Source organism: Aptenodytes patagonicus, chromosome 5 (assembly GCF_965638725.1).
Source record: "Aptenodytes patagonicus chromosome 5, bAptPat1.pri.cur, whole genome shotgun sequence".
Lineage (NCBI taxonomy): Eukaryota > Metazoa > Chordata > Aves > Sphenisciformes > Spheniscidae > Aptenodytes > Aptenodytes patagonicus.
Window position 1 is genome coordinate 1,755,122 of NC_134953.1, and position 17,402 is coordinate 1,772,523.

Here is a 17,402-nt window from a genome sequence, read left to right on the forward strand (position 1 = left end):
CTGCCTGCCGGGTTAAACCATGACAGTCCTTTTTGGTGCCCAACGTGGGGCACAAAGGGTTGAGATAACGACAGATCTGACCAGAGCTTGTTAAGGCAAATTTGTTATAAGCATTCATCATATTGGTTTAATAGTCGCTGATCACAATGTTGATTAATTTACTCTCAGAGTTGTTGTGCCTGTTCTCAGAGTTGTGTTCTGTAACACCTTACTTGCTGTATATGTTCCCTGTTGTGCTGTTTATCACCTCTGCAAGCTGGATCAAGGATAGCATTTTGCCACACTGTGTAATACTGGCTTATGACATGATAAAATTACTGTTCTGAGACTAATCTGGTATTTGTACTTGGCACTGCTGTCATCTCCATACTTTGGGAACCATCTCTTGGAAACTATTAATAATTACACTATTTACCTTTTCTCTTTGGAGAACCAATCTATGGGGGAGACAGGAAAGGACACTTTCCCCTGCTCCTTCACCTTCCCCTTCTCCTCCAGGGTAGTTACAACAGCTCTTGAGAATTTTGAATATCCGTGGGATGTTCAAACCAGCATGTTCCTATTGCTATGTCTCCTGAATGTGATTCAGGTCTTGTTTAAGGTTAAACAACTATTTAAGAATACCACCCAGAGATCTGCCCTGAGGCTGGATAGTTATGAGTGGCAGGGTGTGTGGGATAGTATGGGTAATTACCTGGGACAATGGGCACCTCCAATGTTTTGGAACTTCAGCCCCAAACAAGTGCAGAATCCTGAAAAACTAGTAAAATACTTGGAAAAAGTATGCTGTCACCCTGGCAACTCCGGAGAGACACAGATCACTGCAACGTGCTGGGGCCTGGCCATGCCTACCGAGCCCTGTTCAGCACCATTCAGTACCCATTGGCAGTAATGACCTGGAAAGACAGAGAGGGACAAACAGTGAATGACTTGGCTGGCCAATTCCAGCAATACGAAGAAGGTCTCTCTTCCTCCCTACGGTCCTGCATCTCGGCTGTGGAGAAACTGTCCCGGGAGTTCCAGCGATTCAAAGAGGGTATGTCCTACTCCCAACCTGTACGAACCAGTATCTCAGCCATTAGGAGTAAGTGTCCCTCTGCTCAAAAGAGATGTTATAGAGGGTACACACCATGGGCCACCCTATGGTTTTACCTGCATGACCATGGAGAGGACATGAGGAAGTGGGATGGAAAACCTACCTGGACCCTAGAGGCACGGGTACATGAGTTGCAAGGAAAAACAATCACTCAGAGGGGTTCTTACAGGAAAATTGCTGCTCCAGTTTCCAGTGGGAAGTTCCCCAGACAGAGTAGAATATCTGATCCTACTTCCAAATTTAATAAAGAGACTTCTGATTCGCATTTACAAGAAGTGAGTAATGGATACTATGACCAGGACTAGAGGGGCCCTGCCTCCAGCCAGGGGGAGGAAAGGGACAACCGGGTTTACTGGACTGTGTGGATTCAATAGCCTGGCACATCGGACCCACAGAAGTATAAGGCTCTAGTAGACACCAGTGCACAGTGTACCCTAATGCCATCAAGGTATAAAGGGGCAGAACCCATCTGTATTTCTGGGGTGACGGAGGGATCCCAACAGCTGACTGTATTGAAGGCTGAAGTGAGCCTAACTGGGAGTGGGTGGCAGAAGCACCGCATAGTGACTGGCCCAGAGGCTCTGTGCATCCTTGGCATAGACTACCTCAGGAGAGGGTATTTCAAGGACCCAAAAGGGTACTGGTGGGCTTTTGGTATATCTGCCTTGGAGGTGGAGGAAATTAAACAGCTGTCTACCTTGCCCAGTCTCTCGGAGGACCCCTCTGTTGTGGGGCTGCTGAGGGTCGAAGAACAACAGGTGCCAATCGCTACCACCACGGTGCACCGGCGGCAATATCGCACCAGCCGAGACTCCCTGATTCCCATCCATGAGCTGATTCGTCAACTGGAGAGCCAAGGAGTGATCAGCAAGACTCGTTCACCCTTTAACAGTCCCACATGGCCAGTGCGAAAGTCTAATGGAGAGTGGAGACTAACAGTAGACTATCGTGGCCTGAACGGTCACGCCGCCGCTGAGTGCTGCTGTGCCAGACATGCTAGAACTTCAATACGAACTGGAGTCAAAGGCAGCCAAGTGGTATGCCACAATTGATATCGCTAATGTGTTTTTCTCAATCCCTTTGGCAGCGGAGTGCAGGCCACAGTTTGCTTTCACTTGGAGGGACATCCAGTACATCTGGAACCGACTGCCCCAGGGGTGGAAACACAGCCCCACCATTTGCCATGGACTGATCCAGGTTGCCCTGGAACAGGGTGAAGCTCCAGATCACCTACAATACATTGATGACATCGTCATATGGGGCAACACAGCAGAAGAAGTTTTTGAGACAGGGAAGAAAATAGTCCAAATCCTGCTGAAGGCCGGGTTTGCCATAAAACAAAGTAAGGTCAAGGGACCTGCACAGGAGATCCAGTTTTTAGGAATAAAATGGCAAGATGGACGTCGTCAGATCCCAATGGATGTGATCAACAAAATAACAGCCATGTCTCCACCAACTAGCAAAAAGGAAACACAAGCTTTCTTAGGTGTTGTGGGTTTTTGGAGAATGTCTGATTGTAAACCCTCTCTATCAAGTGACCCAGAAGAAGAACGATTTCAAATGGGGCCCTGAGCAATTGACAAGTCTTTGAACAAATTAAACAGGAGATAGTTCATGCAGTAGCCCCGGGGCCAGTCCAGGCAGGGCAAGGTGTAAAGACTGTGCTCTACACTGCAGCCGGGGAGAATGGCCCTACCTGGAGCCTCTGGCAGAAAGCACCAGGGGAGACTTGAGGTCGACCCCTGGGGTTTTGGAGTCGGGGATACAGAGGATCCGAGGCCTGCTATACTCCAACTGAAAAAGACATGTTGGCAGCATATGAAGGAGTTTGAGCTGCTTCGTAAGTGATCGGCACTGAAGCACAGCTCCTCCTGGCACCCCGACTGCCGGTGCTGGGCTGGATGTTCAGAGGGAGGGTCCCCTGTACACATCATGCAACTGATGCTACACGGAGTAAGTGGGTCGCACTGATCACACAACGGGCTCGAATGGGAAACCCCAGTCGCCCAGGAATCCTGGAAGTGATTATGGACTGGCCAGAAGGCAAAGATTTTGGAATATTGCCAGAGGAGGAGGTAACGCGTGCTGAAGAGGCCCCACTGTATAATGAACTACCAGAAAATGAGAAGCAATGTGCCCTGTTCACTGATGAGTCCTGTCATATTGTGGGGAACCACTGGAGGTGGAAGGCTGCTGCATGGAGTCCTATACAAGTGGCAGAAACGGCTGAAGGAGAAGGTGAATCGAGCCAATTTGCAGAAATAAAGGCCATCCAGCTGGCTTTAGACATTGCTGACCGAGAAAAGTGGCCAGTGCTCTATCTCTATACTGACTCATGGATGGTGGCAAATGCCCTGTGGGGGTGGTTACAGTAATGGAAGCGGAGCAGTTGGCAGCGCAGAGGCAGACCCATCTGGGCTGCCGCATTGTGGCAAGATATTGCTGCCCAGGTAGAGAACCTGGTTGTAAAAGTCCGTCACGTAGATGCTCACGTACCCAGGAGCCGGGTCACTGAAAAACATCAAAACAACCAGCAGGTGGGTCAGGCTGCTAAGATTGAAGTGGCTCAGGTGGATCTGGACTGGCAACATAAGGGTGAATTGTTTACAGCTTGGTGGGCCCATGACACCTCAGGCCATCAAGGAAGAGATGCAACATATAGATGGGCTCATGATTGAGGGGTGGACTTGACACTATTGCACAGGTTATCCATGAATGTGAAACATGTGCTGCGATCTGGTATGGAGGATGATGGCTGAAATATAAATGTGGGGAGGCCTGGCAGATCGATTATATCACACTCCCACAAACCTGCCAAGGCAAGCGCTGTGTGCTTACCAGGCAACCACCGGATGGCTGGAAACATATCCCGTGCCCCATGTCACCGCCCGGAACACTGCGGGGGAGTGAGGGAACGGCTGTGTGGTGTTTAGCTGCCCACCAGGTTAAACCACAACACCTTTGTAAATAAGGATGTAGAAAAAGCATGATGGTCACTAGAAAAAGTGTAGGCTGTGCTTAGCTTTCACTCCGGATGAAGCAGCATTTTTGCATGAAATTAGAGCTGAAAAATAGGAGTCCAGATTGCTAATCTTTTTTTTCTTTTTTTTTTTATTTTGGGTCCCCAGATCTAAACGTCCAGTGCCAGTTTCAAGCACAGCACCCAGAATTGACTCTCCCAAGGCTGTAATTCCCCACCAGAAGGTATGTGACACACTTCTCCTCAGCCAAAGTTAATACCTTTTTTATCTACCACAGTGAAGGTAAATACCTACTACAGGAAATAGCTTTTGCTCACCCCAAATAAGTAAACTTGCTGCACAGGCAGCAAAGCTGCCACAATGCAATGTATTAGTGTTGTGTATTTCGCTAATTTCTGATTAGCAGAACCAAAGCATCCAGGTATCCTCTGATGTGATCTGGTCTAACCCATTCTGAGCAGTTTGTTTTCATCTAGGCTGCAAGAGGCGACCAAAGTTTCTCAAAATATACATTTGCTTTTGTAGGTTCTTGGGGAAAAACCATTAGACTGTGCCTCAGTGTATCCAAATCCTGACTACAACTGAAAAGACACTGATTTGGAAAGAGGACATTAGGGCATTTGAAAGCTTGCATCATGTTGCATTCTTGTCACATTATTCAAAAGACATGAGAATAAAAAATAAAGAGGACAAGTCAATTTAATGAATAACAGCAAGTGGCAGAGGAAATGGATGGCTTGGTTTCTGTTGTCAAAGCTTGTCATCTTCCATAAAATAAATGTTCACATTAGAATAAACAGCATTCATTGACTGTACCTGGCAACTCATCATCTGTATTTTTGGAGGCACTGAGGAGCAAGGATATGTGAAAGATGGTATATATCCTTAGGCTCAAGCACTGGGTAGGATATTTGTATTGCTGATGCATTTAATTAGATCAATGGAGAGGAGGCAAAATCTCCATTGCTGCAACTTTACCCCTTCTGTGAGTGCCAGTTTCATCCCTAGCATGTAGTATAAATAAGAAACACTGAAGATCAAAATACGTGGGGAATTAGGTGATGTTCTACTGGTTTTGGCAGTTCTGACTTCCATAGATCAATTTTAAGTAATTTTTATAAACACCATGCTTTCAAAATTTAGAGATCAGAAGGTAACATCATCCCTGTAACAACTGCAAATATGTTCAGACTAACAGAAGAGAACGCACTTGGGGAGAATAACTTGATTCAATTTTATTTTGTCAAATTTTAAATGAACCTGTCTGGCCATTTATTAGTTGAGACAGAAATAATGTTCTTTCGCTCCGGATCTTGTAAACTTTTTGGCAAGGGAAGATGAAATTAAGAATTTATCTTGCTCAGAGTTGTTTCTGCTTATAACATGATCTTATAAAAGTTATTTTGGAGAAAGTTATTGGAAGAGTCACCAAACAGTACTGTGAAATTCCTAGAACAAAAACGATGGATCATTCTTTTAGTTAAACTGGTGTTCGACTGCACCAGCAAAGTAATAGGGACAGGAAGGGGGAAAGAGTACTTATTTTCCCTCAAGAACTACACCGAATGCTGTTAGTTTTCAAGGCAGCAAGTAGACATGTCTCTTCAGAGTTATTCACCAACACAAGACTGACAACTATCTTTTGGGACCTTCAGTAGCACCTGTGAGGTATGACAATTTTGCCTACTTCTACCACAGGCACATAAAAGCTTTTCTACATCAGGTTTTCATGACTCTCTATTAGGTGCATTTCTTACCTGGCAAATGTCAATTTTAAAATTACTGCCATAGGTATTCAAAGCTGTTTACCACACAAAACATTTTTCTCCCTTAACTTTTCTATAGGGTAGATAGAAAAACCTACAGTGCGTGGAGCTAACTAAAGGTCCTAAAAGTGCCTTTGGCATGAAAGCTATAAAGTCACTTTACATTTCCTATTTTAGCCCTTCAGAGAGAGATGAGGATCAAAGGACTCAACCCTTTTTCAGGAGCATGTTGTCTCATACTTGAGTATTCTGTGCATCGGTGCTTAGGAAAGGTTTGTAGGAGCTGTTGGAGGCAGCCTGTTCTGAATGAGCTACAGGCAGTACTTGCAGCTGGAAAAGAGATTTACTGGAACCTTTCTGGAGGAAAAGGGTGGCATCTAGGAGAAGGTATGGTGGGAAACAGGGTATCTAGCAGTATTCAGAAAGGTCATCTTAGGTGTTGGGTCTTTGGCCCAGGGGGAAGAGGTAGCAGTGGAGTGCTGGAGTGGGGGCCCCTTTGCAGGTTAAGAGGAGTGATGTTTGTGTTGCTAGTATACACTGGTAGACAAAAGTAATTTTTAACTGAAGAAAAATTTTTCTCTGAGGGTGGTTTGGAGGGGAATGAAGGCATTGAACCATTGGAGAAGTCTCAAAATCCAGAATAAAAAGTCTTTACTGATACAAACAGTGGTATGAGGATGTTGCAATAAGGTATGTTACAGTAAATATACTTTAAAAATCAAGGTTTCTTTACTTATCCCTTTATTATTTCTAGTAACAGTATCACTGTAGAAATGAAGAATTCCGTGACACATAGGCAGAAGCTGTCACCTCCACATCACTGCTTGACAGTGTTTAGACTGTCAAGATGGTTCACATGAAATGAATTTGATTGCATTTCAAAATACAGCAAAAACCTACATTACAAGACAGTCACGACAGTGTTGTCCTCAAACATCGAGAGAAGTTTTTCTCACCTTTCTCTGAGTCAAGGTTAAGGCATGGCAATGTTAGCTAAAAAATCTGCATGTGCAAGTTCAGTGTCTAGTTTAAACCATAAATTCTCTTGTACATTATTGCTGATCTGATTGCAGCTTCCACTAATTTTCAAGCATGTATTTCTTCTTTGACTGCTATGGTCATTTTTTTTTTGTGTGTTAGAAAAATAAGCATACATTCTTTTACAAAGATGTAAGGAAGATATAAAAACCCCAGAGTTCTTCACCACAATAGAAATTTTTCTACATTCCACAAGTAACATACATTCTCTCCTTACTTTCTTGAGCTGATTCATGTCATGGATGATACAGGTTCTGCAACCATAAGTATGGCGTCAACTGAGCTGTAGGGCTATTATTGGAAATAAAAGTTTGACTGATTTGCAGTTTCATTATTTCCTTATCTGACATTAATCTCAAACTTGAAACAATTTTCATTTAGTTTAGTCAAATCTTTTTGACTTAGTCAAAAGATTTAGTCAAGTCTTTTGCACAGGTGTGGCATAGCTGGAAGAAATGGCATAACTAATGCTGAAAGCATTCGAATAACGAGAAGAGTAAGCATGAGTCCAAGGATTGAAACTAAGCCATCATCAGTCAGTGAGTTCCTGCAGCTTTTCGGGGGGGCACAACACAGGTGAAGATTCAGCTCAGTGCTGAATTTGGGAACCTACGTGGCTAAGAGAAAATAGATGAAGAGATGATTGACTTTTTAAGTAAAGCATAGGATGGAAGAGCTGGCTGAGCCAAAAGCTATTTGTTGGATGTCTTTGAGCAGAGTAATTTAATGCCATGGTGCCTCCATTTCCTTCTTTCTATAAAAAGTTTAAAGCAACAACTGCTTCTTGGGCATGTTGGGAGGTCAAATTCATTAGTATAGCATTAAAATTGTTCTCCCAGAAGTGGAAAAGGTGAATGAAGACTGTTACGTTATAGCAATAGACAAATAGAACATGGGCTGTCAAAGGAAGAGGACCTGAAAAACCGGTATTGTGTCTTCCAATATAAATTTGTTTCTCACTTCTCTGATACATAAGAAAGAGCATTTGCCTTTCCTAGAAATTGAATATTTATAAAGAAAAGAATAGTAATATTTCAGAATGGTAACTGAGCTGATTCATAGCTTCCTTCTATTCCCAAATGTTTGAGACTCCTCTACATTTATCAGTTTTAAGCTCATTCACTGACACTACACTGGGAAATTAAAACACAGTTTTCCCCTTGTAGTAAGGGATTGCTGCAGGATCACAGCATCTTTCTCGAGGGAAGAAGCCCATTGTTCAGTGTCGGAGCCTCCTCTTCTGGTCGGCTGAAGGGTAGCATCAGACTTGCGTAGTTGGAAACGTTAGCTTGCTTTTCCAGCCACAGAGACTGAAACAGAATGGGATGAGAGAGATGGGAAACAGGGGAACGTTTGTTACTGTTGGCTGCATTTCATGGGATGTAACACAAAAAGCCGTGCTGCTGCTCAGTATTAGAAATCTGACCTTCACATTCAGAACTGGTTTCAGAAATGCTGCATTGATCTGTTTTTGCCACTGAACTGGGGGAAAAAAAATTTCTAAAATGTCCTACCAGCAATAACCTGAATGAGAGATTCTTTGTCAATCACAAAAGGAAAGAGTTAAACAAGGTGATTATTGGGCAGTAATTCTTTAGAAGTTACACAGCTGCTTTCTTAGACACTTCCTGTTTCATCCCTTTCCCCCCGAACACAGGGAAAACAACTACCTTAAAGCTACCATGAATATGAACTCAAAACGGAGAATGCTAACCTGGTACTGCTGGGTTCCTAGGAATTCTAGTGTTGAGTTACCAGCATGCTGGTATTCCAGCTAGCAATTGTTTGAGGATTGAAACCAAAACTCCATTCATGTCATAAAGGTTAGCAAAATCATCAACCATCATTTTTTATGGCGGTCCTGTAATTTTCCCTTTGCCTACTGTTAGTGTCCAGTTCCAAAACTGTGAAAATACATTAGGATTAAGGAAATATCTGGCATTTCTCTCATTAGCAGTTGAAACTGATACTTTATAATCAGATCTCCTTGCATGTCCTTTTATTATGGGGTTTAGAAAGGAAATCCACAGTTAATTTAGATAAAAGCCACAGAGTTTTCAGGTTAACAAACAAATATAACTCTGGCATATCCTTTTTCTTCTCTATTGCCTCTGTATTTTTTTTTAAATATTTGTTTTGTCCCTCTCTGCTAGCGTGTAAAACTCATTTGCACAAGTGGTGACTTAATTTATGAGCATGGCCTTGTGCGTTTGTGCCTCTTTTACAATACATTTTTAGAGAGAATCCCTGTTTTCTGTTTGTTTAAAGATACTTGGAAGCTTGCAGTAGGCCACTTAAAGGTTGGTTATTTGCTGTTTTCTATGTCAGGGTATAATGACTGAAGTATGTAATTCAAATGTATTTATTTAAATAAGGCATAGTCTGAAAACCGCTTTTGGGATTATCTGTTTCTACAGCCTCAAGCAGCTATTAATGCCAGCTAAAATCTCTTCCTGTTTATTACAAAGAAAAATGTTCTCAGTTCATTTTATCTGCCTTACATTTTTGATTCAAAACATCTTAAATGTGTTTAATGTTATGATTAATTATATCCTTAGACCTTTACGGGTTTTTTTGCAATTAATTTTAATTAATCAGGCCATATTATCTTGATTTTTTCAAATGTAATCTCCCTAAACTTAAATATGCAATATAGAAAAATCCAAGAGGAGAATATAAAATATTTATCTTTCTAGTGAACCTTAGTATAATAAATGACATTAATGATAACCAATACTAGCAAAAGTAGAAAATCAGAGGCCAAATTATTCTCAGGCCTATGTTTCATGCAAGGCTATGAGGGAGATGCGTGTAAGGTGATAAAAATGGCAGTTGAAGCAGTGCCAGCCCAAATGAGGCAAAATGTCACTGCAGGCCACCACCTGCTCTTGTACTGGCTTTCATTGAGGGCAGATTGTGGGCTCCATCCCTTCTTCAGGATAACGTCCCCTGCCTGTCCCTGTCCCCCAGAGCTGGACTGCGGCATGCTGCCAGCATTACTGGTGGGCCTCTTAACTGTGAGCATCACAGCATCTGGGTACCAGTTATGGCTGCAGCGTATCTAGGTCCAGAGGGAGAGGTTGAAGTGATCCTTCTCCTGTAGCAAAAGCAATGTAGCCCAAGTTGGGCTGGAGCCAGGAGCTTCTGAGATAAACTACAAATTGATATTATGGCTCTAGAGAAATCTGTAAATTGCCAAGCATTCAAATAGTTTGTTGGGTGCTCAGTTACAGATTTTTTTTTTTTTTTTTTTTTTTTGTCCAAAGCACATAATTACAGACAAACAAAAGTGAAGAATAAAACAGCTTTTGAAACTACGTAACTCATTATTTTAAAACATGTGCTGATGAGTTCCAGCACTCGGGATGCTGGGTTCAAAAGGCAAACATTAGAGAGATGTTAAAAATAATCAATATTAGCATCTTGCTATTCATGTTCCGGTCACTGAGCCTTTAGAAGTTAAAGAATAAGAAAACTGAGAGTAAAGGTATAAAATGCCCTCCTGAAAGTGAAGCTTGTATTCCTCTTTGATAAAATTGTCCATACTGCAGGTAGGCAGACTTCCAAGAAGTATAGTGCTGTGGTTACTACCCGCTGCCAGTAGCTGGAAGGAAGTGAGGCAATTTAACCCTAAGGGTGCTCTGTGCTTCCCACGAAGTGCTAAGTACCCTCCAGTCCTAGGCATCTAGATGGTGTTGCACCAGAATGAGCTTGAAGCAGTGACAGGGCGTTTTAGGCAACACGAGCACAGAAGTTTTACATGAAACTTCCTCAGAACTCATGCGACAACTTATTTCCTGTACTGTGTGGCTGAAAGAGCAGTATTTTTCTTTTTTGATATTACCTTTTATTTTGGTTTTGCTAAGCTGCATTAATAGCAAATCATGTATGAAACTGAAGCATAGTACTGCATGCTTCCAGGATGAGGTTTTGGTAGAATGTTTCTAATTTGAGCACCAGCACAGACTTCTATGGGTGTAGCTATTGTAGGAGAGATTCCTGTGACTTCGACTACGACAACAGATCCTGCTGTCCTAGTTAGGAATATTATCTGGGACATGACTGTAGGATCATACACTCATCATCCACATACTCATGCACACATTCCTTCAAGTGGAAATTATGCAGAAATGATCAGAATAGAATCATCCTATCTGTTGAGCAGTACCTGTTCTCGAGTCCTGTTGGTCTTATCTGCTAACCATGCTGCATGGCCTAATTAGCATGAGCCAGAGCCTATGAAAGCAATGCAATGTGTGGGCTTCAATAACTTGAAGTGTACTCATGGAAAATAGAATGGTGTGGTTTAGAATCATTATGGTTTTATAATAATGGCATTCAGTTTTATGTTTGTATATTATCTCAAATGATTCTGACCTCAAGACATTTTTTTAAGATCTCTTAATTATCCTAGAAATTAATGGACACTGTTGTCTTTATATAAAATTATTGCTATGAGGTTGACTAGTAGCAAATGCTCTTTTAATGTTAAGCTTTATTTGTTGATTTCAACTAAAACCCAGTAAAAAATTGCCTGAGTATGTTTTTCTTCCCTTATTTTGAAACAATGCATTTCTTTGTTGAAAATCTTCCCTGAAAGGTTGGATGCTTTGGCCCCAATCTATTTATTGCAAGACTATCAATATGTTTAGAAAGCAATAATTGCAGATATGTTATTTTTGCATGTGTTCTATGATTGCTCTTTTCTTTTTTTCTTTTCTTGGCCTGCATGTTTGCTACTACAGGAACCTGCTTGGGAAATCAATGGCAACAGAACAACCTTCAGTCCTCTAACTAACACGGCGACTGGGCCTATGGGTAGTATTTTAGCAACCAATGGAACGTTTTCAGGCTACCTCAACAAGCAAGAGATCAGCTTTTCAAATAGCTCTTCCTACTTAAAGACTACCACAGTTAGATCTTCCATGTCCTCTCAGTCTGTGACTCCTGACATTTCACCTGCAAAGAGTACTCTAGGTCCAAAACTAAGCCCTGTATTGACTGATGGCAATAGTCCTTTACACCAGCTGAGCCCTGCAAGGCAGTATAACAACCCTATTGGCCTTTACTCAGCAGAGACTCTAAGGGAAATGGCTGAGATGCATAAATTAAGTCTCAATCGAAGGGCTTCGGAAGGTGGACTTCCTAGAGGGTAGGTAACACGGTAAAATATTTAATATTTCTTTGCTGAAAAATGAATGTAATAGTACCTACCCTATTGTGCATTTGTCTGGTAATCATGATTAAGGTCTGGAATGATCATTAAATTTTCCAGTACCCCCAAAAACATATACACAGTACCATTACAGAATAACTCTTGGTCTTTGGTATCTGAATTGCAATATAGATTGGCAATAGTCACCAGAGCATGAGGAGGAACACTATGACTGAAGTAACTGTGATCATCTCAGGGTTCTGGCATTTAGCGATTTAAACGAATGCATGTAGTCTCATAGAACCAAGTATCGCTGTCGGCCATTATAGAAGCTGCTATAACACAGATCTGATCTGTGGTACTTTCCTAAAGAGAAATTGCTTTGACCAGCAAATCTGACATGCTAGTCTACTGGAGTGTCCTACTATAATTCCTGCCTTAATGTATTGGCTTTCCTATACAAAATGAGTCAAAATTGCAATATTTTGAATCCTCTGGTTTGAACATTGTCTGTCTCACATCCGTTAGCTTTGCCCTTTAACTTGTATGTAACAAGGAATGATCTCTAGATACTACCCAGATAGTTTGATCCCATGCTGTCAAGGTTTTCAGTGTTACTGTATTGCAGATCAACTGTTTTACTAGTAGGTTTGTGAAATGAGGAGCTTGGACTACAATACATGAGAAAAAGCAATGAGAAACAGGTTTTCCTAATTTTTCTGCCTTCATGTATTAATTTGCAAACAAATCTCTAATTTGTTTATTTGTGTTTATTTAAAATGAAGATAAATTTATTATTATGAATATGGGAAACAGTGTACTTCCGACACTAGGGACTTGGCTATATGAGGAAAAACAGAAAATTGAGACAATCCACTCGAGGTCTGATAGCAAATGCATATTTTCAAGTACTTTATATCCCATTGCAGAAGCTCTTTGCAAGAGAAAAACCAAGGGGTTTTAAGTTGTAGCGAAGTAAGGGTATTTTATCTTTATAAGAGAGCATATGTTCTGGATGATTCAAGCGGTTTAGATGATTCATTGTAACTCTCTTGAGCACTTGGCAGTAACAATCCTAATTAACTTATCTGAAAAAATCCTATCCTCCCTTCTCATACTGGATAATTAAGAAAGGCAATTAGTGTTTAAAAGAAAATAATTTCAGTTAGTAAGCAAGATCAGAAAAATAAACCTCAGAATGCTTCTCTCTTAATTTACAGTTTTCTTGAGGAAAACTAATCCTTGTCTTATTTTAATATGCAGAGTTTCCTGTGAGTATATCTCACTATCTTTCTCCTACTATCTTCACAACCCTCCTTAACATCTCCAAGGGTGAGGGTGAAGGGGCTGTATTTTGGATGGCTCAGCATTCTGACTATTTCTTCGTTATCAAAATTACAACACAGCTGCATCCACCACTCACCGAAGTCAGTGTGAACCATTCTATTGATTCCAGAGGGCATTGCGATAGGACTACATAACATGACAGTGATTGCTGGGGTGCAAAAAAGGTGTACCTGCAGAAAACACTTCACTGTCTTCACTCTGCTGCTTTTCCATGTCTTATGTCTCCTTTATATGTACACGTTAGCGCACGCCTGTGACAGCGCACTGAATTACAAAGCAAGGTTCTACCTTAGAACAGCCATCTGAGATTTATTTTTTTTTTTTTAGTTTGAACAAAATTTTAGGGAATTGCTGTCTATTTGCCTGTAATATCTGTAGTACTGATGAACAACTAAGAAAATTTATGAGAAATCATCTGAATGTTCTGTTAAAAAGAATCAGCTTTTATCCTGCAGCCCAGGAACAATCTGAAAAGACAAAAGAGCCCAGAACTACTAAATATATGTGTCTTTTCAGGTAATTCCTCTGAGATTTAGAGAATTGTACATCTCTGTTTACATGCAGAGAAAATTCAGAGTTCAATAATCCTGTCATTCCCACTCCCACCTGGGTGTTGTCCATGAAGTGAGAGGCATCTTTGCTACTGCTCTGTGGAGAGTAACATGGAACCTGTAACCACCTTGGGACTTGCTATCGTCCATGATAGTCTCGATCTCATTGTGGATATATGTGAAAGAGTGCACAAGGAAAGCACTGTGAGCTCTGCAAAATCAGCTCTGGACTTTGTTGTGGATGTTCTTTTCATATAGTACAACATGAGATGCTGCTGTGAAATTATGGTGCTCCAAAACTGTGAATTTATTATGCATTCATGAACATGCTCTTAGCGGTATGGTAAAAGCTATAAGAAAATTCACGTTTGGTTGTTGATCTTAAGGTATATTTCATTTTTCAATTTGGTGTCCTTTTCACCAAATCATTTAAACTTAATTGTGTGAATTGCTGTTAGAAGTTTAGCTAAACCCTTTGGAAAATCCTATCAGAAAGCTAAAATTATTTTGAGATTATTTCCTTGATCTGCAAAGAATAACAAAGCATCCGTTTCTCTGATACACTTTTACATTAAAGCTTTATCACCCCGGCCCAGGGTGAAAAATAGAGGTGGCCTGTTAAGAGTGTGGAACTTGGTGCGCTGAAAGCTCTGGAAAGGGGAGTATTAATAAATATGAAGAGTGAGTCGTAGCTTGTAACATGTGGTTCTTTTTCATTCCAGTGTAAGCTATTTTTCACTGTAGGATAAGGGCAGTAAATACCTGTCCCGCAAGTACGTGCCAGGTGGCTTGGGTTACTATCTTCTTACGGCGTGACCTCTGTGAGCAGCAAGTTGGGTGTTTCATACATGTCCGTATTTGGAATCAAGCTAAAACAATGCGCGGCTCTGAACCGGAGAGAATGTTCTCATCACATGCTAAACATAAGGAGAAGTAAAGCTTTACTCTTTTTGAAGGAAGCTATAGTAGCCTCTTCACGTCTAAAAAATCTTTACTCAGACATGTAGCTGTTGAGCTGTTCTTAGTGTGTGCACATGATGGTTTTTATCTTTGAACGTATTTTTATATGCAAACAAGTGGTTCCTCTAATTAAGGTGTATTTTAGGGATGGTAGTTCTGCCTTTAAAATATTTTTTTATGTGTAAGGCAGAGGCCTGGATTAGAAGATTAAAGCAGGCGTCAGAGTCCGCTTCAGAAAATGATACTATTACACTATGTTTCATTGTAAATGAGTGCCCAGCTGTCCTGCACGTACCTAAAATGGATGTAGGATCACTGATGTGCTTACAGGCTACAGCTTGTTCCTGATATATCTCTACCGGTTCCTGTAACAGACTGATATATTTGGCTTAATGTAGGGTTTATAAAGTTAGAAGAATATTCTCGAATCCAAGAGTTTGAAGAACAGTAACTGCAGAAGGTGATCTGTGATTGCTTTTCCATGGAAATGCAGAAGTGCAAAGCCTTTACTGCAGCTTTGGCTCATTAGAGTGTTTTTGACCATGAAAAAGGCAGCTGGATGAGCCAGTGCAACAGGACCGTATGTAAAAAGAAGCAGTAATATCAAAGGTTCTGCAAGGCGAAAGCAGGAGACAAATCCACTTTGAATGTCATTCTCATAGTATAACGTTGCTGTCCAGTATTTTGTATCAACCCCAGATACAGAATGTTACAGCAGCAAGTTGGAAGGTTCAGTGCGCAGTTCTGTCAACAACATTCTGTGCAGCTAAATAGGAAGAAATGTTTATTAACCGATCCTGGACTCTCTTCCTTTTTATTTTGCGGAAAATATGGTTAATTACTCTTCACCCAAGAATATAAGAGCAAAATATGGGTATTCTAAGCTTTGAAAAAAATAACTTAAAATAAATGTCATAGCCCATTAATGCTATTCATGCAACCAACAGAAAGAGTTATTAGCAAATAATATAATATTACAGTCTGAGCACACTGTCTGTTCATCACTCCCAGCTTTGGCCCGCATAAGGCCTACGCTGAGTTTTGTATTGTGTTTCTTTGGAATTACTGTGCAAGCCACCGTCACTTCTTGTTTATGCAGCGAAGCAGGATGTATCATGAACATATGTTTTTTCATACTGTGTACATACCAGATAGAATAAAATATCCTGATATGGATATCCAAAAAACCACATAATGCACGGACTTGTTTCATTTCACATGGAATAAATTAGGAATGACTATTCTGAAATTAATTGGCTTACACCACTGTTGGCATAATGTAGGTACAGTCAGATTTAGGCCAATAGTTTGTTAAATACAAAGGCATTTTCCTTAGTTTTAGATTTAAAACAGCTACCAATATATTCTTTGGATATTCTCCAGCATGTAAAAGACCAAAAAATCACTCTTGCAATACCAACTCTGAGGGTGGCCTGAGGAGAACAGACTTCATCCCTGAATATTTAGTATCTGAGGAAAGAATATAATCTCTACCACTCATTTGCTATTTTCAGATGAGGATATACTCTGCAAATGCTTCTTTCTTCCCTTCGCTCCCTCCCCCCATACACTTTGATAACAGTACTTTTAGGGATGCACAGCAATAAAGTCATGTTCAAGGGTCAGCCAAAATGCCATGGTACCCTACTAAGTCCCAGTGGATCAACTATAATCCCTACGTTTTTTCCTTTCTTAATCACGTTGGGGTTTTCAGGCATACATTTACTTTTTGTTTTATTTGTAGATGGTCTGAAAAAAAGCTTTAGTAAGCTTTTGTAAATACCTTTTGCCCTTTGCACTCTAAAAACTATTGACTTTTTCTGTTTGCTTGGTTTTGATGTTGTTTGTTCTCTTTCTCTTCTTTTAGGTCATAACCAACACCGCTGCCAAGTTAGTATCGCTTCTATATAGTGCCAAGTATTTGTGTTATGCTGTATGTGTGAAGATTTGTTTTCTGGGGTAGCATGATCCCTCGTGTTCCTGCTGTGTCTGCTTGCAAGTGGAAATATTTTTTAAAAAATCTTATTGGTACAGCAAGCGTCACAGGCTGCCACTGGTGTCCAGTGGTGCTCTCTTCTAAGCACACCACGTGTTCAGCATTTCTTGGTGATGTTCTAATGCTGCAAATGGAGTTAGCATCTGAGCTTGCTCAGTTCTTGTAAATGCTTTCAGATGTTTTCATCTCTACAGACCGGGTTTAATTCCTCCTAACTCTTTAAGTAGTCTTCATGCCTTCAGGATCTGTGGAGCCTTATCTGAGCCTTTTTTGGTGTATTATTAGTGATGTATTTTTAAAGTCAACATTAAATTAATTTCCAAAGTCCCACTCCACTAAAACTCAAATTTAGGTTGGTATAAGATACTGATACAGAAAATCAAAAAAGTAGTTTATGTTAGTAACCATATTGCCCAAACAAGAAGCAATCATTGATTTGAAAATGTGATTGATCTGCTTTATTTAGGAAAGTTCACAGAGTCCTCAGCTTTGATCTTTAGTTTTCTAAGGGC

At 40.8% G+C, this 17,402-nt stretch overlaps 1 protein-coding gene across 10 annotated transcripts in view; it reads left to right on the forward strand.

Moving 5' to 3' along the window:
* LDB3 (LIM domain binding 3) overlaps positions 1-17,402 on the forward strand; it is a 136,117-nt gene that overhangs the window by 57,113 nt on the left and 61,602 nt on the right. For all 10 annotated transcript variants that reach the window (XM_076338296.1, XM_076338294.1, XM_076338297.1 and 7 more), the window contains exons 4-5: positions 4,225-4,300; positions 16,762-16,784. In XM_076338296.1, the coding sequence (XP_076194411.1) occupies positions 4,225-4,300; positions 16,762-16,784 (99 nt within the window). The remainder of the gene's footprint in view (positions 1-4,224; positions 4,301-16,761; positions 16,785-17,402) is intronic.